Source organism: Corvus hawaiiensis, chromosome 8 (genome assembly GCF_020740725.1).
Source record: "Corvus hawaiiensis isolate bCorHaw1 chromosome 8, bCorHaw1.pri.cur, whole genome shotgun sequence".
NCBI classification, from domain to species: domain Eukaryota; kingdom Metazoa; phylum Chordata; class Aves; order Passeriformes; family Corvidae; genus Corvus; species Corvus hawaiiensis.
The window spans coordinates 4909477-4930564 of record NC_063220.1 but is presented as its reverse complement, the minus strand read 5'-3'; the positions used below and the strand labels follow the sequence as shown (position 1 = coordinate 4930564).

The window sequence follows — 21088 nt, the reverse complement described above, 5'->3', positions numbered from 1 at the left end:
AAGAAAAAGTTTTGAGGTCTTTCAAGTAGCATTTTCCATTCTTCCTGTCAATAACTTGGATCAATTTTACCCTACTTGGTATCTTAAAAGTGACTCAGATAAGTCTCTTCCCACACAAATTCAGTATTTTAAAAAGGCTTCTAAACTACATGAAAATACATTTCTACGTAAAACATTCTTCAGTTTACTTCCTGCACAGATCAAATACAAAATGTTGATTGAAGTGACAGAGTATTAGCTCCTAATTGTGAATAAAAAACCTTCTTGGCCAGGCAGTCCCATGGACACAGAATATGATTTACCAAGGCTGAAAAAGAACCTAAATTCAAACCCATCAGCATCAGACCAAGTTTTTACATTCAGTAGATGCTTCAGGGAAGGTTTTATGTCTCCCCTGGAATTATCTAAGCCTGCACAAACATGAGGCCAAAGAGAGGAGATAAATGCAAAGTAGGGAAACCTCTATGGCAAGTAACAAGGAAAAAGAGGATAAAAATCTGTTACACTATTAGCAGGGTACAGTGAACAGAAATCCATCTCCTTCCTATTCAGCAGCAATTCCCAGGACAGCCTTTACACCTTCAGGTGGTGGAAACCTGACTGTCCCTAACACATCTTTCTAGGCTGAAATACTTCCATCACAGCAGAAAAATCAAGACTCTAATCAGACCAGGTAATGCTTGGCACAAATCTAGTAAATAGCTCAGTCTCTCTTGGCATGCCTCCAAATTTTATATTATTATAATTAAACCCATTTATGTCAGCAATTATAAAAAGGGCAGAGACTACTACTTATTGTTATGAGACCTATTATTTTACAAAACAAAGTGAAATGGTTTTTATAGCTTTCCAGAGTAGCATTACAGACACGTCACCAAAAAAAAAAGCTCTCCTTACACTCTTTTGAACTGAAGCCAAAAATTATGATGTGGTTTTACAATTCTACCTGGAAAACAGCCCCAGTTTACAAGGTTTCATTTCTGCAGGTAGTTCACTCTCAGGAACAGAAAAGACTGATTAGCTGACCAATATTAAAATTGCACATCTGCAGTAGATAGAAATGAGAGATCTGAGGTAGCAATTTCATTAATTCTGCCAATGACGAGCTTGTGCCACCTGCCAGAGAAATGGAGAACTGCTGCTTGTTCAGAACCCCACGAGTATTTTTAATTATTTTTAACTTATTAGATTAGGATTATCCTCCTGTAAACACCCTTCTGAGAGGAGAGTTTATCCATATGCAATGGACTCTCATCAAGCCTCAGAGGATCAGCTGGTGAGATATTTTAGCACTATTCCTACTGCAAAGGTGAGCTCCAGTGTGCTTAGCAATGCAACGGGAATAAAACTGGGCTTTTTAAAACCTTCACCTGTTAAGTTAAGCAATATCACAAAAAATTAGGGATTAACATAGAAAAGGTACCAAAGAACTTTAAGGAAGAAGATGATTTTGCCATCAAAAAACCTCAGAAATGGCAATTTCAACATTTTACTACTTAGAGACACCATTTCTCACTGTTTAGCTGTGCATTTTAAGAAGCTATTTTCAGAAAGGTGCATGCAGTGAACTGTACCTCATTTTCCCCACAGTCAGAAGGTGTGTCCTTGTGTACAGACATCTGATACTTGGCAAATAAAGTGGCAGATTGGTTGAAGGATGATTTGAACTGGGGGTCCTCAAAGGAGACAGGTACTAACCTCACCTTCAGAGCAAGGGAAATACAAGCATTCTGTTTTGAGTGCATAGCATCAGATAATCTGCTTCTGAAGGTCAGGCTAGTGAAAGATCTCCTCCTATCCACTTCAAAGCCTCTGAAGTCAGTTGTCTACCTTAATAATAAGACAACTTCCTACTTTTACTAATATCTAACAAATCAACTACAAATTTTAGTTTCACTGCACAGTCTCAAGGACTTATAAAATGTTTCATTTTTAATGGCACATCACGCTTTGATTGCCCTGGTTCAACACTTACTTATTCTTGCTACGTATACTGTTGCTCCAAACTCAGGATGGTTTTTTTCCTTACAGTAGTAGAGATGTAACACATCTGACAGCTCACCCTTACACCCCACCTGGTCATTGCAAGAAGCAGCAACGACATGTAACTTAGATGGAGTGCACAGATTACTTTTTAAAGACTTAAATTGAAACTGAAGAGACTTACTGAATTCTGGTGAACCTCAAGCCAATAATTTGTGTGTGTGATAAATTTTTGCACACATCTTGGCACTGATCATTGCATCCTTCTTATGGAAACATTCAAACCAAAGCCAACGAGGCCAATTATCAGGCTGAGTGTCCAGCTGCATTTAGTATTTATGGGATTAGTATTTTTAAGGCCCATCTCTATCTCCAAGAGCCTCACCCTCTCCATTTCTTCCCCAACAGCATCCCCTTGTAGCATCCATAACTTTTCTGCCTGCAACTAAAACCAAGTATTTGTGGCACTCACAAAGAAGTATCAAGAGTTTGCACTTTCAGGATGTCGATTTTATTGGATACAGTATTTTACAAGCTCCTGAATATACAATGGATATAAAATCCACATTTGTTTCTCCTAGAAACAGGACACGTAAAATGGAGGGGAAGCTTTGCATAATATTAAATTTGGCCTTCTGACCTGATTTATGGTTGGTTTATCAGGTGGGTCCTTGTGAATAACCATCTGGTAACGTTTATAGACCTGGTAAGACTCCTGAAATGTGGCTTTGAACTGTGAACTTGGTGGAGATGATCTCACCACCCTCACCTTCAGAAGAAGTTAAACACATTTATTATTAAAATATCATGCAATAACTACACATTTATACACAATACAAACACCACAACAGAAATGTTAACCTCCTGCATAAGGGCCATCACAATTTAATTACTATTAGGCAATAGTCTTCTAATTCTCCAGCTCAATTTATGCTACTGAAGGCTTTTATATTTACAATGAATAACATAAAAGCTTTTCAAACTGCAAATTAACTAAAATGCCTAGAGAAGAACAACACAATTTTCAGGAAATAATACCAACAAATGGTATGCAGATCATCATTTTAAAGACATTTTCTGTGCTACTTAAAATATTCTCTTGTAGTCTCACACTACACTGAAAAATACTTGAAAGACTTGGAAGACTCAAATATCTGCTCTTCATCCAAAGGTTATGTTTTTATGGCAATAATCCCAAGGGGATTTCGTGGTATTTTTGAAATTGAAAGAGGAAGATGAAGCAGTGTTTCCATACTCAATTATGAGTTAACCATAATAAGGAGTTATCAGTCTTCACATCATCACCCTTAAAGACACAAAAATAATTAAGAAAAATAATCTATAAATTAAAAATTCTTCTTAGTAAAAATGATTGCTCCCTAAGCAAAAGAATGCTACCACATAAGCAGCAGTGCATGTCTTTTCAAACATATTTAAGATATACTAATTTCAAAAAAACTATGTAATTTTCAGAATGGTTTTATTTTCACAAAGAGCAATTTTTTTTTAATCCTTCTAATTCTCCCTGCATCTTCCAAATGAAGATGTTCAGACAAAGCCATCATGCTTCTGTTAAACAACTCCTCAGAAAATGTGAAGGAGTTAGGGAGATGGATCAATTTCATGGCTTCTAGTCAGTCAATTTCATTTCTAGTACCATCATGGAAAATGATCAGGGGAAATACTCATACTCAGTTAGTTTTCCAGCTTATAGAAAAAATAACAATACATACGGTTTTATGATTAACAAATGTTAGAAAGTCCAAAAGTCTTCCAGATTACTGTCTCTAATACATGTAGTGGCAACCAGTGTATTAAACAAACTTTTCTACCCTCATTTTCACAGCTTTCAAAGACATCAACACACACCAATGATGTGTATAAAGAGCAACTATCTTATCTGTTTAATTTCATGAAGTTGCTGCTTCCTTGTTAAGTTTCCTTAGCTTAGATAGTTTAAGTATTTACATACTGTAGACCTAAATACTGAATTTCTCTCATCATTCAATACTCAATTCAAAGACTTTCATTTTCAAGTCACACTGTATGAAATTAATTTGCAAGTTATTTTAGTAACTGAACTGGCCTCTGCTAGGACTGACTGCAGTGCAAGAGTACCCTCCTGTGGTTAACAGAGCTCAGCTGCACCACAGGTGTGTAATTTATATCTATATATCTATATATCTATCTATATATATACGCACACACACCTCCCTATGATGCACATCTATAAAAATATAAACATACACCATTCAGTACCATATATATTTCAAGATTTAAACCACAACTACTCCATAAAATCATAAATACAGACCTAAGCTTTTGAAAAACTCCTTAACTAGACTTTTCCTTCATCTGCTTCCAACAACAGTGAACAAGATATTACCTCTAATTTGTGTAGTGCATCATCAGGTAAAGGGGCAAAAACAAAGTCTTCAATGTTTTTAGGCTGGTTTGTTTTAGGTTTAGAGTTTTGCAAGAAGAAAGCTTGATCTCCTTGAAGTTGAGAGCCTTCTAACGTGCCCATCTGACTCTGCAGGAGCTTCTGTAGTTTTCTCTCTTTCCTTATGTCCTTTGCCTTCCGACACAGGGGCTTGCTCAAATCAGCCCCTTTCCCTACAAGGGCACAGGCAAAGTGTTAAACACCACATCTGACACCAAACAAGCAGTTCTTACCTAATCACCAAAAAGAAATGGCTAAAACCACCCTTTATTGCAGACTGTGGTCTGAACTCAACATGGCCTTTCACATTTACAACTACCAACACGGATGCCAAGCTAATGCAGTGATTCTTCCACAGCCATTTAATGCAGCACTTTAATCTGGAATCACCTTGACCATTTCACCCCAAAGCCAAGGGTGTATTTAAAAACTTGAAGTACTGAAGGACAAAAATACAGCCACAAAATCACAGAGCATTTTGCTTCTGCATTCGAAGCCCACGTGGCTACACCACAGACTCCTGTAGGAGACACACACCCCAAAACAAAGCATTTGTTTTTTCTCACATGGAATCCACAGACAGGATGCTGAATGCTGCCAGTGCTACTGTGATCATGTAATGGAAGAGTAAAAGGCCACAGAAGTTTGCATCTTTGCTTAAAATTATCTTCAGATTGTCTGTTTTAACTAACAAATTCACTTTTTGCAGTTTCCCTCTACCTTTAACAGATCAGCCATTTATAGAATTCTATTTGTGAAATGGCATTTGCTAAGGAGAGAAGTGAAACCGAAGCACTATTTCCCATCTTGATCCATTTGTTTTTTACTAATACTAGAACTGCAAGTTGTAAAGCAACACAAATCCAAAGACACGAGGGAATTACAGACATGATGTGCCCTGTCCTCAGGCAAACAAGTCAGAGGAAGAGGTTATTTCAAACACTCATGATACATTTGAAGAACGAGTACTTCATCTGTATCGGGATCTGTTTTGTGTCTCGTCTCTTCTGTTAGCTGTAAATTAGCAAGAAAAACTTCTTAAAGCAGTGAGTGTGCCTACACAGACATAAGCAAACCTTCTTTTCTATCTGAAACTGTGCAGAAACAGACCATTATTCCCAGAGGACAATGACCTGTTTTGTTTATAAAGGAATAAAAATGCAATTAAACAATCTTATTACAGACTAAGTCTACATTTTCCAAGATGAAAACTAAACATCTTCCTATCTGGAAAATTTTAAACTAAATTTGACCTGTGACACCAGCTAGCACAGAAAAAAAAATTAAATAAGCTTTCTGATGCACTTATTATTCACTTTTAGATTTCCTTTAAAATCTCCAGAAAGAGGCACACAAATGAATATTTCTGTTCTGTAAAAGTAAACCCTCTTTTTCTGAAATGCACTACAATGTTGCTTATCTGCATTTCCAGTGTTTAAAGACTGACTCAAAGCTATTCTTAACCCAACTGAAGACCTTACCTCACCTTATCCAAAGCATTGGCAGGTTTTTACACTCCTATTCTTTACCCAAGTCTGCCATCTGCTGTCAACAACCACTTCCTTTCTTTCCAATACTAAGTTTACACACAGGCCAAAGTTTTTCATTTATTATTTAAAAACAACAGAGCTTTGAAAATTTGCACACTAAAAGTCATATGAACAATAAACTATGTAAGGGCTATAAAGTTTTTTATAAGATCAAAATCTAAAATACAGTTTTAAAAAATCTGTAATAGTTCTATGCAACACAACTGGTTTTCTGATCTAGCATTTCTGAAAACTTTCCTTTTATTTAGATGCAAAAATTGCTTATTAAGCTGTGGAAAATCAGATCCAATAGGGATGAGTGTTTATTCAGGAAAAAACATTATTTTATTTGAAATCAGTCATGCTATAGATAGAGACAGAAGTACTTTGTTCTCCTGAATACTGGCACAACATGCAACAGGTGAGTGGAATCAGGAATTAGTAGGATGGCCCAACACAGGCAGAAACTCTAAAGACACAAGTTGCCACTAGAATTTTCTGTACCATCACTCACCATGTACCAGTAAACCACAATTCAGAAAATTCCCTTTATTTTCCAGTACAGCCTACACAAAATGGGAAACACGATCTGTAAGACAAGGCTGTCTTATCTGCAGCCTCTGGGCCACAATGTGTGTGTCAGCAATTCTACCTTAAATTAATTATTCTGGCAATAATCCACTCACCCTTACTACCTTCCTTCCAGGAATCACCCATGTCCCAAAAGAAGGCAGCCATTGAATCACAGAATGGTTGGGGTTGGAAGAGACCTTCAAAGGGACACCTTCCACAATCCCAGGATGCTCCAAACCCCATCCAACCTGGCCTTGGACACTCTGAGGATGGGGCAGCCACAGCTTCTCTGGGCAACCTGCGCCAGGGCCTCACCACTCTCATCATAAAAAATTTCTAATGTGAATCTCCCCTCTTTAGAGTTTCAGATCCAAGAGATTCAGTCTTAATTAAGATGAGAATAAGAGGATAAATATAACTTTTTAATATAACAAAATATAAATTACATTATTACAAGTAACACCCAGCACCTCCCAGTTTTTATGGTGTAATTCCATAAACTGGGAGGAGCAAAGGGAATAAAACAAAAATATTAATTTACTAAGCAACATAAAAAAAAAAGGGATTCAAGAAGATGAGAAATGATGACAGCATATTCCAGTTACTACCAGAAATTACCTGGCTTAGGTGGTGCATGAACAGCTTTAGCTGAATGTGATGGCTCTGCAGGGACTGGTATGTCTTTGTCTGTACAGATCTGAACAGAATCTGATTCCACCTTCTGCACATTCCCCTCTTCTTTTGTTTCTCCTGAATCCTTATCTTCATTCTCCACCCTCTCAGCATGATCCACAGCCAAGGGAGTCAGTTCAGACTGACTGACTTGAGACTCACTTTTGTATGGAAAATCACACGCGGCCACATCCTCTATATGGGAATCCATCGGCTCTTCTGCCAATAATTAAAACCTGCATGAGTTTCTCTCTGTACAACCACAGCTCACACCTTGCACAATTAAAATTAATACTAAATTAACTTGTTTCCAACTTCACAAGTGTTTTCCAACAGATAAAGTGACTGTTGCAGTAGCCTGAAAACAAAGTTTCCTTTATGACCCCGAATTACGAACACCAACTCATTTATGAGAACAGTTTTATTTTCTCCATTAAAATTTACTTAAAAAGTCAACTTTTTCAGGCCATAACTTCAAACAAATAAAAACAAACCAACCTAGCATACCACACACACAAAAGAGGCAAATTAAAATGATTCAGAACCAATATAAGTTTCACCACCACGAAGAATCACTGGGTTTGGTGCTGGATAAACAGAGGGTGACTGTTCAGTCACGTGGAAAAACTCTCTTTGCTCTTCCTTTTCTCTGTCACCAGCTGCTCTGGTTAGTCCTGTCCAGATTATCAGTTTCATAATAGAAGTAAAACCAGTATCTAATTCTCTACAGCACCCAGCTAGAAAGTAAAGATATGCTCAGTAAAATAAGCTGATCTACGGAAAAAGTAAGGAAATATTTTCTTCAATAACCCAAGTCACCTGCACAATTTGGCCTCTGGGCTACTGGATTGCTCTTGATTCAAAACACTGCCAAGACACAACCCAGCCAGGGGTCTACACACAGAACTCAAAGCCCATCTGCCATTTGACCACTCAAGCAGGTATTTAAATCCTCCTTCCATGCATCAGTATTGGTTTTCAAACACTCAGAGTTTCTTACCTTCACTCACTACTTTCAAAACATTCCCTTTGGAAATAAATTTCAACATTTTCTTCAGAACTTTCTTGTGGGACTTGGAGGCCTGAAAATGCAAAGCCTGGCACCTAAAAAAGAAAAAAAGGACCATTTCTTTTGCAAAAGATTGTTTCAGAAAAAAAATTTAAGGAACCACTTGTAAGAATTATGTTGTAATTTCTATTTATTTCTTAGTTTCCCTATATTGTGGTCAAATGTTTTATCAACGCTTTTGAGTTAATGAAATTATGTTGTCTTGTACTGAATAATATCAGTCCCTATGGCATGTTTGTCTGTGTACCTGTATATTCACTAAAATAGGAGTGTAAGCTTTTCTTATTTGGGCTACTAAAGCAGTGTTTGTGGGTTAGAGACAAGGCTCCTTACAGGGAAATATCCCAGAGCAGCTGATGTGCCTATGCACAAACCCAAGAGCATATATTTACTATTCAAAGTATCATTAAAAGTTGTTAAACTTTTGAAGTATGATGTATTTCAAGCCGTAAACACAAATGGTGGAACATATTTGAAATGGTCAAATCCCTTATAAAAGTGTATTTTGAGTTTCTTACCTTATTGTGTATTGAGGACAACACGTTTGATTCATGATAGGTTTGTAGACATATTTTCCACTTCTGAAAAGAGTAATACATATGCATTGAATTTTTCTTGTTTATACTACAAAATAAATGCAGAAGCTTTTTTATTAAAATCACATCAAAATACTACATGATCAGTAACAAAAGTCAAAGAGCAAGTTCTTCAGCTCTTTGCTGATAGTACCATATTATCCTTCTAAAATCACTGAATATTTTCCTGTTTGACAGTGTCATGTTACAAAAGGTCACAGAGCACTGGACAAATAGTTCAATTACTAATGGATATATAAGTGTTTCTGCATATCTAAATTTTAAATGTGGATTCTAACTTTTATCTCAACTGACAACATGGCTCTGTATTTTCTTTTCCAATTTACCTTCGCCATCCTCTGTCTATGAGATCCTGGTAATCTTGAACTGTCATTGAATGTGCCCACATACCTGAAATAAATAACACAGCAACACACTTGACTGACCACGGTTTGGCTTTAAAATGCAACAAGTTCTGCAGAACTGGCTGGAGCCCCTCTGCTCTGGGACAGGCTGAAGAGCTGGGGGTGTTCACCTGGAGAAGAGAAGGCTCTGGGGAGACCTCAGAGCTCCTTCCGTGCCTAAAGGGACTCCAGGAGAGCTGGAGAGGGACTTTGGACAAGGGGTGGAGAGACAGGACACGGGGAATGGCTTCCCACGGCCAGAGGGCAGGGATGGACGGGATATTGGGAAGGAATTGTTCCCTGGGAGGGTGGGCAGGCCCTGGCACAGGGTGCCCAGAGCAGCTGGGGCTGCCCCTGGATCCCTAGCAGTGCCCAAGGCCAGGTTGGACATTGGGGCTTGGAGCAGCCTGGGACAGTGGAAGGTGTCCCTGCCCATGGCAGGGGGTGGCATTGGATGAGCTTTAAGGTCCCTTCCAACCCAAACCACTCCGTGATTACTGCAAATCCGAGCAGCTAACGGCCGCTTATGCAGAGATGTCTTACAAGGATTTAGCATATTCTTAAATACATAACTACTGATTTCAATAACCACATTAAGTGCAAAAACCCCAAGCCCAACACAAATCTTGGGATGCAATCAACTGTATTTCTGTGACCATGCAAGCGCTAAGTTCCCCTCTGCACCTCCCACCTCTCCAGAAATACACACGAAAAACAACACGAAATTGCTGCTTAGTTCTGTTACACTCATTCGGTACCACCGGGCCATAGGAGCCGTTCCGAGCTCCCGGCCGGGCAGGCGGGGGCTGCCGCCGAGCCGCCACCTGTCCCCGCCGCCCTCCCCGGCCCCGCGCCCGCAGCCGCCGCTTCTCGGCCAGCCCCGGGCGGCCCGCCCGCGGCCCCGTTCCCAGCTCGCCCCGCCCGCACCGTGCGAGACGTTGCCGGTGTCGCTCCTGCAGTAGCCGCAGCGGTAGCCATCCTCCCCGCCGAAAAACTCGACGATACTCGGGGAGCCGCCGCCCGCCGCCATCCCCGCGGCGCCCGCCCGCCTCAGGTCAGCGCCCCGAGCCGCCCGGAAGCAGCGCCCGCCGCCATCTTTGCTCCGGGCAGCGCGCGGGCGGCGCGCACAGGAAGCGGCGGCGCCGCCATGTTCCGCGCGGGCAGCGCGGCGCGGCCGGAGGAGCCCCGAGGCCCGGCCCGGCCCGGCCCGGCCGCCCCGCCCCGGCCCCGCTCACCCGCGGACACCTTGCCCCGCGCCGCGCCGCAGTAGCCGCAGCCGTAGCCCTCCTTCCAGCCCTTGTACTCCACCACGGCGGCGGGCATGGCGCCGGCGGCCCCGCAGCCTCGCAGCGCCCCCGCCCAGCCGCAGCCGCCGCCGCGCCCGGCCCGGCCTCCCCCGCGGGCGGATTGGCGATAAAACATCGCTCCCGGTTCTGCGGGATCCTCGCACCGTGTCCCCGCACACCTTCATGGCCAGACCAGCTTCTCACCCCCACAAACACGTTCTAACAGGCCTTCCAGGGGGAACGGATCCCTTTGTATCCACCCCGAGCTGCTACAGCAGGAAAAAAGGATGGAAGAAATCCTGAACTCCTCCTTGGGAGTGTTTTCTGGAAATGGAACAAGACTTCATGTATTTTTAATAAAATAATGTCGTGGCCCCATAGAGCCGGCCTGCCCAACTTACCAAACAAATACAGGAGGAGTTTGGAATAGAGAAAGGGGCGATTTCTATCTCTAGCTGAGACCAAATTTCCAAACTCAAACCTTTATTTCCAGAACAGTAAGAACAGCAGAGCAGTATCAATTCTGCAGCACCCAAAATCATGTAGGATAGCAAGGTTATCCCAGCAGGGATGTTTAACCATGTGAATTCCACTTGCTGCTGCTGGGAGAGACAAGGGAGGAAAGAAGGGACACAGTGTTTCCTTTTTACTAAGAAAGTTCATAAGTGCCAGTAAACTTTACTACTTTGTATAAAGTAGTAAAGTAAGCCATAGTAGAAAAAAAACCCTGTAACAAGTCTACACTTCCTCAAGTTACCCAGAGAAGCTGTGGCTGCCCTAGAAGTGTCCAAGGCCAGGTTGGATGGGGCTTGGAGCAACCTAGTCCTGTGGAAGGTTTCCCTGCCCACTGCAGGGGCTAGAACAAGAGGATCTTTAAGGTCCCTTCCAACCCAACCCATTCCATGGTTCTAAACAAAGCAGCTCATAGAAAGTGTTGAGATGTTCCAGAAAAAATAAATTTAATTTTACAACATATACATGTAAAACAAATGTTGAAACAAATGTTTTGAAGTATTTTCTTTAAGGCACCTAAGGGGAGAAAAAAAAAAGAGAAGGCAGTAAGACAGTGTGCATTAAGATCTGGAACTTACCAAACAACTGTGACAGTAAAGGAATTCAGTCCTATCATTGAAAGAATTTTATGGAAGCAGAAGGGAAGACAGCCTGGCTCCCTCTAAGTCCTTCTTCAGACTACTTTATTAACAACATCAGCTGTCAGGATGTTAAGAAACCAAACACAAAAAGCTATGATTCTTTCCAACAGTGCATTCTGAGTATAAAGTTCCAAAAAATAACTCATCCCTTAACTGACCATCAAACGCAAAAATAAAGGGGTTTTTTCCAGTTAATCACTGCATACAAGGCTAGATAACATTTTGTTTCATGAAGAGGGCAAGAACACAGCAATTCCAAATGTTACAGTCACCCTGCTTACAGTTCTTCTGCATTTGTAAGTCGCACATAGTTTCCCTGAAGTTCTTCTACATGCATAAGGACCTTACTGAGTTTGATTCAGTAAAAGAACTTACTTGAATAGTTACTCTGTCTCCATTTCCTCTTCACTGCTCTGAGAAAGAGGGGTAATCATGGCTTCTCTTATCTGAAATGTTTCTATGATCTCCTGGTTAGAGATAACAGCAGAATGTCAGTCGCCAGAGCTGAACTATTTCAATTTTATTACTACCAAGCAAGTAATAAAGTTCCTTATACTAAAGCAGTATTTCAAATTACTACATTTCTCCTGCACATTCTGAGTGAGGGACAAAGGAGAAGAGCCGTATGTGTGCCCAAAACTACTTTTTGTCTAGGGTTTATTACAAACAGTGAGGAAATTGAATGGAGAACTTCCCCTCCAGAAACAAGTAAGGGAAAAAACAGATTCCATATTTACCCAGGCCTTGTGTAAAGCAGTAAAGGCAAGTCAGTGCACAGCTTAAATGCACCTAAACTGACCAGGCTTCAAGAATCAAAGATGGAATCACTACCCCGATTCTCAGTTTTCTTGCAACTACAGACATCCCTTAGATCTGTGACTGTTCTGGCATCCATGAGGTCAAATGCAGTGTGACTGTACACAGAACATCTGCCCTCCCCAGAGCAGGTAACAGCACAGCTCTCAGAGGCTTAAATAAAAAAGAACTAATCCCAAGTATCAAGTGCTCTCTGTGGTACCTTCCATTCTCTCTGGTCCAGACTTATGACAACCTGGTTCCGTGCTCCAGCTCTGTTCTCCTCCTCCCCTCTCCCGCTGGGTTTTGTAGGCTCTGATCAAAACACAGCATTTTCAGGATTTACACCTGCAAAGTCAGTTTCCACCAGGAACACAAAAGCTCCACAAAAATCACGTCAATTCTACATGTCCCACCCAGTTAGTCTCTATCAACAACCTGTACCACATACTGCTCAAGATACTTCCTTAGCCTCACCTCCTAAAAATTTAGGAACTAACTTTTTACAGAAGGACCTAAGTATTTTATTCCTTATGAAATCCCACCAAAGTCCTAACCCCACTGACATCCTGTGGGAATGAAAGCCGACCTCGTATGTAGGATGGCATTTTCTTTCCAATTGTTTTGAAGCTGCAGCAGTTCCCAACTCTGAGACAAGAGAGTTCTTACACCCAAAAATACCTTTTTTCAGCTAAGTGTAACAATGTTCCTGTACTTACTAGCAAAAATATAACTTAAAAGGAAAGGTAATAACCTTTGATTTCTATTAATAGAATTAATTTGTATAAATCAGCATAATGGTCTTTTTCCATACACTGATATTTGAAAAGACTCAATCCTTGCTCAGAAATCTCTTCATGCCTTCAATTACACTCACTGCATATCCCCAGTTAAAAATATACCTAAAACTTTGTGAACACGTAACATGTAATGTTGTTACAAAAACCAGTTAGAGTACTTTAAAGCTAGATTTTACCTATTGTTGGCAATTTGTCTTCATCCAGCTTTATTTTTGCAAGACCATCCTAAACAACAGTGGGATTTAAAGTTTCGTAACTTAGAACTTTCCAGTTAGGATAATGCACTGAAATTTCTTATGTTTTACTTATTACATAATCATGAACAGGTACATATACTGATGAAGAATCTTCACTGGCATATCACATAAGAAAAAACTATTTTAACACAGCACTTATGCATAAAGAAGGAGCCCATATAGCACATAGTGTGTAAACTGTTGGATTAGAGAACTTTTGCTTTATTAAAATTGTTATTATTCTCGAAATATACTTAAGCTAAGTATAATTCATAATAACATTTCTATTCAATATAAAACCTGGATTAGTCAAAATATCCTTGTCAGTTTTTGTCTTTTCCAGAATTAATTTTATTTATTAGACAAACTAAGGATAGTTTTGAAGTGCAAATCCATGGATTCAAAAAGAATATATAACTTTGACATAACATTGTTTTCTACAGCCTCAGTAACTCTTCTATACTCTATGAGAACTTTTCTACATCTAAAATGTGAGCCAGAATCTTTTTTGAAAAGCATATTGACTGCAAAAATATCACCACTGCTTTGTTGGTTGCAGTACAAAAACTGATTGCACTACAAAAAAACAAGCCTAGTCAACTCTGTTTCCTTTTCTATTTGACTACCAAAATATCACAGATTGTTTGCAGAAAATAAATTCGTATTTCTCATATTTAAATCTTAATTCTTCAATATTGAAGCCAGGTCAGTATTTCTATGTAATTCTAGTATCTAAAGTGATATTTCAAGAACATGCCATGCCTTACCCTGATAAGGAAGGACACATGAAACATGTTTTCCACAGTGTGTGCAAATGAGTTCGGATCAATCACAAAATCAAAGAAGGAAATAGGTGTATTAGCTGGGGATGCAAATGTAGCTTTGTTAAATCAAACAAACAAACAGGCAGTATACACAGAGCTAACAGATGTAAACACAAACTTAAGAGAGCCAATACTCCTTTCAAAAGCTAAAGGGATATTTGTCAACTTAGCTGAATTCCCAGCTGCCTGCAAAAACAAATGTTCTATAAAGCATATTATTTTCTTCCATCTTTTCCCCCCCACAGATCCATATACAGTGACTATTCGACTGCCTTCTAAAAACAGCAGGCTTTAATCAGGGGAGAGGATTTACATTTACTCCGCAGGCAAACAACAGCTGATTAGTGTTAATAAAAAATACATAGTTGGTATATGTTCTTCAACAAAAATTTCTACTTGCAAACTTCAACTCATTTTGTCTCTGTAGTTTTACCACTCCCAACTGTAGAAGACAAAGAATATTCATTTTCTCCAGTTAATGCTTAATTTAATTATACTTACGATCATTTTCAAAATGAGTTTGCAGTATTCTCAAGATCCTTTCTACTTCTTTTTCTGTAGCTTCTTGATGAGACTCCTGCATTTCTTTTAACTGGGAAAAAGAAACAGAGCTTCACCTCAAATAATGGTTGTTGAATTACCAGAATATGCAAACGGCTTCTTTTGAACATAACATAAAACTTGAATTTTTCTCCCTACATGCAACATAACAAACACACTTAGGCAAACATGAGACAACATTGAAGACCTTTAGGGTTTAATTCCCAACTTACAGAATCAATATGAAAGGCCATGGCTTGTATGTTTTGAGCCTGTGTACAGGTGTACACTTACTTTTCAGTACCTCTGGGCAGTTGGGTTACACAGTGCTATAGTCTGTGAGTTTAATGAAGATGATCATTTATAAGCAACCCAGAAACCCTTCAGCTCCTTCCCAGTACAGACTGTAACAAATCCTTTCTATCACTATTTGGATTGAGTAGGCTGCCTTTAAAAAAACAATGATCAACTATTTGCCCCTATATCCCAGCATTAACACAGCCTGAGCTTCCGTGTAACAACATGGTTTATGTTTGCAAAGTTTCAGATGTAAGCCTCTCTCAGTATTCCCAGACTTATGCCTTTCTGCCAGTGTATGACACAAAGAATAAGTAAACAGAAAGCAGAAACAATAGTAGCTATGTGATGTAATTAGTTTTTTGCCATTAACCACATTTCAGTGCAAATGCAACACCCTGTTAGACACTTTTAAAAGAAAAATGGGAACCAGGCTAATGTAAAGAAGTTTCTTTTTTGTTTCCTTTCAAAGCAAAAGGCAACAGAACATGTAAGCTCATAACTTGAAAATTGTAAACCCTATTTCTGAAAATGAAATTGGTCTGTCAGGGGGTTTGCACCCAGCATGCCAACAAAGATGAGCCCGGAGGTCTAGGCTGCAACCCCTCTGGAAGGCGGCACACACAAAAAGGAGCGAAGAGCTCCTCACTCGGGGGAGCAATCTTCCCTGAGGCAGCTGGGAGGGCACACAGGTGGAGGCAAAGAAGAAGAGAGGGACTCTCTGTATGGACTCCACGCTGAGGCTTATTCACATGAACGGACAGGGACAAATATCCAAATTTCTGGCAGCACCCAGGGATTTTATAGTGGGGATGGGAAGGCGGGGAAAGGGATTCCAGCCAATGAGATAAGGGGAAGTAGGCGGGGTTAGCAGTGAGGGAACCAATGGGAACAACACCTAGGAGGGACTTGGGGAAGGAACCAATGGGGTGTCGAGTACTGCAGAAGCTTCTAGAACTAATACATACCAACTAAGGGAAATGAATATACTTCGACTTTTACATAAAACCGGGAAGGGAAAACATGAACCAATCGTAGGGAAACATGCACATCATAGAACTGGGCGATTGTGGGTTCTCACCCTCCCCACGGAGTGAGCTGCTTTAGACCTCAGTGCCATCCTCAGTGGTTAGAGTAGTTGGGGCTACTTACACTGCCACAGGTCTGTAAATCCTATTTTCTTCTACTCAGTGAAATACTGCAGCCCACACAAAGCAAATCAAGAAGCCTAATAATGAAATCTGAATCCTTTAGTAGAAGCTCAGAAGAAACAGGGCTGATGTGTGTTTCTCCAACTCCAGCTGGATGGCTGTGGAGCCAACCAAGGATTGTTGGCTTACCAGCCAAGGAATGCTGGTAATAACCCACTCTGAGAAAGAACAGGATATAAGTGGAGAAAGAGCCATATGGAGGTAAGGAAGCACTTTTCTGGGACATACGTCCTTGTTCTGGCTCCTGGAGATAAGCACAGCACAAGCATCTATGAATCTTGGGTACTCCCTCCCCCTTAAAGGTAGAATGTCAGAAGTACTACACAGTTCAGAATTACAAAACCCAAAACAACACATATTGAAAGATTTAGAAGTCACTTGTTATAACTGCCAGAACAAATGGTAAATAAAGGCAACACTTTACAAACCTGAGCAGGCATTGCCCGTTCTGCTTTTCCTCTGCTAGCTTTCTTCTGCCTCTCAATCCGTTGCTTTGGTACAGGAGGCTCAGACTTGAAAGATCCCATCCTAACCAAAATACAAAGAACACATACATGCAAATCTGGTGTACACTGTATGTTCAGGAATCTTTATACTGAGCAGTGGATTTCCTCAAGAAAGTGCAAGGTGCTGACTGATACCTAAAGATAAAGCTTCATCACATTTAGAGATTTCTGGAAAGAACCAGCCCCAAAAGTTGCTCCCAGTATGTTGACAGCCTCATACCTTGTCAACACTCTGCTGTGACCTCAGATTAAACTCAACTCAAGCCCAGGGCATCAAAGATAAAAATCAATTAAAGCCATTATCTTGAGCTGCAGTACATACTGTTTCCTATAAGAAACTTACATGTAGTGAAAAGTAGGTGCTCTTCTAAAGTACTTGGGTGCTTCTTCTCCCATTGTCTGCCAGGCATCACTAGGTAAAAAACCGCCTGGAACATCCTCAGAGTCATCAGTTTCTTCTACTTCTGTGCGATTTATACCCATGAAGGTCAGCTACAAAAGAAAAAAAGCTGCAATAAAAATTCACTTAAGAGGTAAAGCACTAGATACATTCATGGTGAAACATTGTATTGTGGTGTTTGCCTGACAAATTACCATTAAATACCACTGCCTAAGAACTTTGACTTTCCTGAGGGTACTATGAAAACAGATGAACACTCAAATTCGCCCTTGTGTTCAGCAAGCAATGAAAGAAAGTCACAGGTAAACAAAACTGCTTAGATTCCAACACATTTTCAATGACATACAAAGTAGCAGAACATCACTTTTATTGCACTTTAGAGCTCAAATGTTTCACAGTTTTTGAACACCACACACTCCCAGGAAGCCCAGCCCCTCAAACACCATAGAATTTATCTGGCGTATCCCTGCACCCACCAGTCCACACTAACCCAAGAAAAACTTCATATTGAACTTAATGTTTTTTACAGACTTGAGCAAACACTCAAGATTCCTTGTTGATCTGCTGTAACAAAAGAGAGCAAAAAGCCAACAGCCTGCTTAAGAGCTGTTCTGAACTGACTCTTCCACCCAGTCACAGTACAAAGAGACAAACTGTCCAGTCTGAAACCATTCAAATCATCCAAAGTCCCGTTTTATGTCAGTGACACAGGGCCTCAAGAACTCTATCCAAAAACATAGAAACCAGTGGACAGGATAAAGAAACTACTTTTCTACTGAGAAACTACAGAACAGTGGCTGAAAAAAGTGCAGAAGACTTTCAGAGCATGAACTGACTGAATTGCCATAAAGCAGCAGCAGTGCAATAGTGGGGGGTTGTCTGCATTTTAAGTTAGATTTTCCCCTACTGCAAATGCTTAATACATAGTTTAAGACAATTAACAACAGTAACCAGAAAGTTAATCAAAGAAATTCATAGGAAAAGCATTAAATTCCATCAGAAATGCCACGTACTGCCTGACAATCTGAGGCTTTATGGTTCTGTAACAAACAGGGCAAACCTCCAGCAGAAATGTTGGCAAATTCAGAGCCTGGAACTTACCAAGTCTTCTGCAAATGCTGTTGAATCAAATGCTGACATCTCCGAGTGTAACTCATTGGCCTTCTCCTTCCCTATATTGGATGCTATAACAAGAAACTGGGCATCCAGTGCAGCCTCTCGTGCACGGCAAACTGTTACAGAAAAGATTTTACGGTAATTAACATGAAATTGTCACAAATCCAATAATCAGATTCAGCATAGGGACTATCCTGGCTTTAGCACTTTGGAAATGGTTTTATTACAGTGACCTCTATCCTTACAATAATATTTGCATTTTAAAAAAAGGAAAGAATGACAAACCATGGAAAAGTAACATGTGATCTTGAAGAACAAATGCATTTTTTAATCAACATGTTTTCCACCTTTCCAAGTGAAATGAACCCCTCTACACCGATATTTTTTATGTGTACTACTTACATACATTGTTCCAGTGAATCAAAATAAAGCAGGGAGTATTTCTAAGAGCAAATACACTGTAATGACATCTATTTTCTCACATCAACTTACTCAACCAATCTTCAACTTAACACATCTATTTTAAGTTATATAAAAATTCTGATGAAGTACTTGCACCTCAACTTCACTCTTGCCCTCTCTTGTTTGCAAGGCATCATCGCCTCACGCTTGGCCAAACGTATTGATTAAAAAGCACAGAATTTGTTTTACCTCCATCAAAAAGTTTATTGGCTTCTTCCAAAGCTTCTGTCAGCCTGTTGCTTTTTGAATTCAGCATAGCTTCTCGATTTTCTGTGGGAAAAGACACAAAGGAAATCCTGAATTACTTGAACATAGAAGCACTGAGAAACACTGCACTTGTTTGATCTCAACTGGAGGCCAGGTGCCCATCAAAGCTCCATCACTCCCCTCCTCAGCTGGACCAGGGAGAGAAAATAGAACAAAAAACTCATGGGTCTAGATAAGAGCAGGGAGAGATCACTCACCACTTACTGTCACAGGCAAAACAGGCTTGACTTGGGGAAATTAGTGGCATTTTCCATGAAAGAAACAAACCAGCCCCCAAAACTATATGCTTGGTCACTTCTATAAACAGGCTGGGTCCCCCATAACCTGCGCTGTAGCCTCTTGTAAAACAACTGCACAAATTTATCAAGTATTCAGAGAACAACTAATTCCACGTGTTGCTCAGCTTGGCAGTGCTACTCACACAACCATGGCCACGTTTCTGTGAGGAAAACAGCACAACTCAAATGCATATAGCAGAAGGACTCACACACCTGTCTGGAGATACTAAAAACTACACAGCATTTTTTGGAAGGCCCAAGAATAACTTTCCAGTCCAGGCACATAATGGTACCTGCAGTTTCAAACTAAAGCTCAGACACCACGAAAGCAAAATTAAAGAATTTCGGTGCATGTCTAGGTCTAAAGCTGACAGCTGACAGTTCCCCTGCACCAGTGTATGCACCACATGTGGGCTAGTGCAGCCAAATCCCTTGTAACCTCGCTATCCCTGGGGATGCAGGAGACGGCCTTTCCACAGGACAAGGGGGAATGGCCTCACACTGAAGGAGAGTAGGTTTAGATATCAGGAAGAAATTCTTCCCTGTAAGGGTGGGGAGGCCGTGGTACAGGTTGTCCAGAGAAGCTGTCGCTGCCCCATCTCTGGAAGTGTCCAGGGCCAGGTTAGACAGAGTTTGGAGCAACCTGGGACAGTGGAAGGTGCCCCTGACGCGGTTGGAACGAGAATACCTGTAAGGTCCCCTCCAACCAATCCATGATTTTGCAATTCCACGCTTCCTGGGAGTCGAATTTCGATCTAAGTACAAACCCAAAGTATCGGCAGCTCAAGGAACCCGGAGTTTCCAGGAACGCTCCCACAGCTCCCCACACGCCCAGGACAGGCCGCCGGCCCCAGAGGCCCCCCCGGCCTCCAGCCCAGACACCCCACCCGCATCCCCGGAGCTCCCCCCGCTGCCTCCTTACGCTGCACGGTGGAGATGAGCTCCCGATACTGGCTACGGATCATCCTGTTATGCTCCCTGTCGTCGCCCTCGCCGATGTTCAGCTGCCGGAGCCTCTCGCCCGCCGCCGCCGTGTCCTCCCGGGCGCGCGGCGTCCGGGACCGGCGGTCCCGCGAGGCGGGGGAGGACTCGCCGCTGTCGCTGGTCTGCGACATGGCGGGTGCGCGGCCGCGGGAGCTGTCACCCACAACCGCGGGATGCGGCGGGGATGACCCCGCCTCACGTGTGTGCCGGGCTCCCCGGGATACGCGCACCGAGTCGAGCCTGCGCAGTTCGCCTCAAAGGATCTTTGTGGAGGGGTCTTCGGGCACCGCCGGTGGTCGTTGAGCCGCTGCACGCTGATCGCGATCTTCCATACTGGTGCTGTCTTCCGCCCCGGTTCTGCAGGCTGCGCAGTCTGTTCCTCAGCAAATCGGGTTGGGCCTTTCTGACTCGCCGCAGAGGTGGTAACGGAGCTCTCACCGTTCCTCTAACACGTACTTACTTCCTCGTAAGCCCTTCACGGCCGCGCACGGGTCGCTCGCTGCCCGAGGCCGAGCGCTGTGGGCGGCGCAGGGCGGTGCGTGAAGCCCGGCGCGGGCGGGGCCGCGCTCCGCTGCCTCGGGAGGGCGCTGCGGGCGTGGAGACCCGCGGGGCGGGAGGAGGGAGGCGGAGACAGCCAGCATCTGAGGGGAACGCGGGGTAAATGAGAGATAAAGGGACGCTGCA

The 21088-nt window shown here is 41.8% G+C and overlaps 2 protein-coding genes across 8 annotated transcripts in view; both read right to left on the bottom strand.

Moving 5' to 3' along the window:
• ATE1 (arginyltransferase 1) overlaps nt 1–10737 on the bottom strand; it is a 70084-nt gene extending 59347 nt beyond the window's left edge. The window contains exons 1-7 of one of the 6 annotated variants that reach the window (XM_048310807.1): nt 10714–10737; nt 9192–9255; nt 8788–8850; nt 8201–8304; nt 7147–7419; nt 4370–4599; nt 2624–2752 (exon numbers count right to left, since the gene is read on the bottom strand). In XM_048310807.1, coding sequence (XP_048166764.1) covers nt 2624–2752; nt 4370–4599; nt 7147–7419; nt 8201–8304; nt 8788–8850; nt 9192–9253 — 861 coding nt within the window. In that variant the 5' untranslated portion in view covers nt 9254–9255; nt 10714–10737. The other 5 variants (XM_048310803.1, XM_048310804.1, XM_048310808.1 and 2 more) reach the window with 5 other exon arrangements.
• Nucleotides 10738–11468: 731 nt separating this feature from the next.
• Nucleotides 11469–20953, bottom strand: NSMCE4A (NSE4 homolog A, SMC5-SMC6 complex component). 2 transcript variants are annotated; one of them, XM_048311646.1, is made up of 11 exons: nt 20343–20952; nt 19065–19145; nt 18399–18529; nt 17241–17389; nt 16820–16919; nt 14845–14935; nt 14287–14381; nt 13460–13508; nt 12707–12798; nt 12064–12155; nt 11469–11563 (listed from the first exon to the last, which is right to left on the bottom strand). In XM_048311646.1, exons 1-10 carry the CDS (start codon nt 20533–20535, stop codon nt 12072–12074), a joined length of 1065 nt encoding a protein of 354 aa, XP_048167603.1. In that variant the 5' UTR covers nt 20536–20952; the 3' UTR covers nt 11469–11563; nt 12064–12071. The 2 variants fall into 2 exon arrangements, 1 of the variants encoding a protein (XP_048167603.1); XR_007205186.1 differs by lacking the exon at nt 13460–13508 and having other exon boundaries at nt 20343–20953.
• Nucleotides 20954–21088: the final 135 nt, after the last annotated feature.

Excerpts from the sequence above, each read along its gene's own strand:
- NSMCE4A (XM_048311646.1), bottom strand. The coding sequence starts at position 20,535 with ATGTCGCAGACCAGCGACAGCGGCGAGTCCTCCCCCGCCTCGCGGGAC. Across the intron at positions 18,530-19,064 it reads CAATAAACTTTTTGATGGAG|TTTGCCGTGCACGAGAGGCT; the intron begins GTAAAACAAATT and ends TTTCTGTAACAG. Across the intron at positions 12,799-13,459 it reads AGACAAATTGCCAACAATAG|AGCCTACAAAACCCAGCGGG; the intron begins GTAAAATCTAGC and ends TGTTTTGATCAG.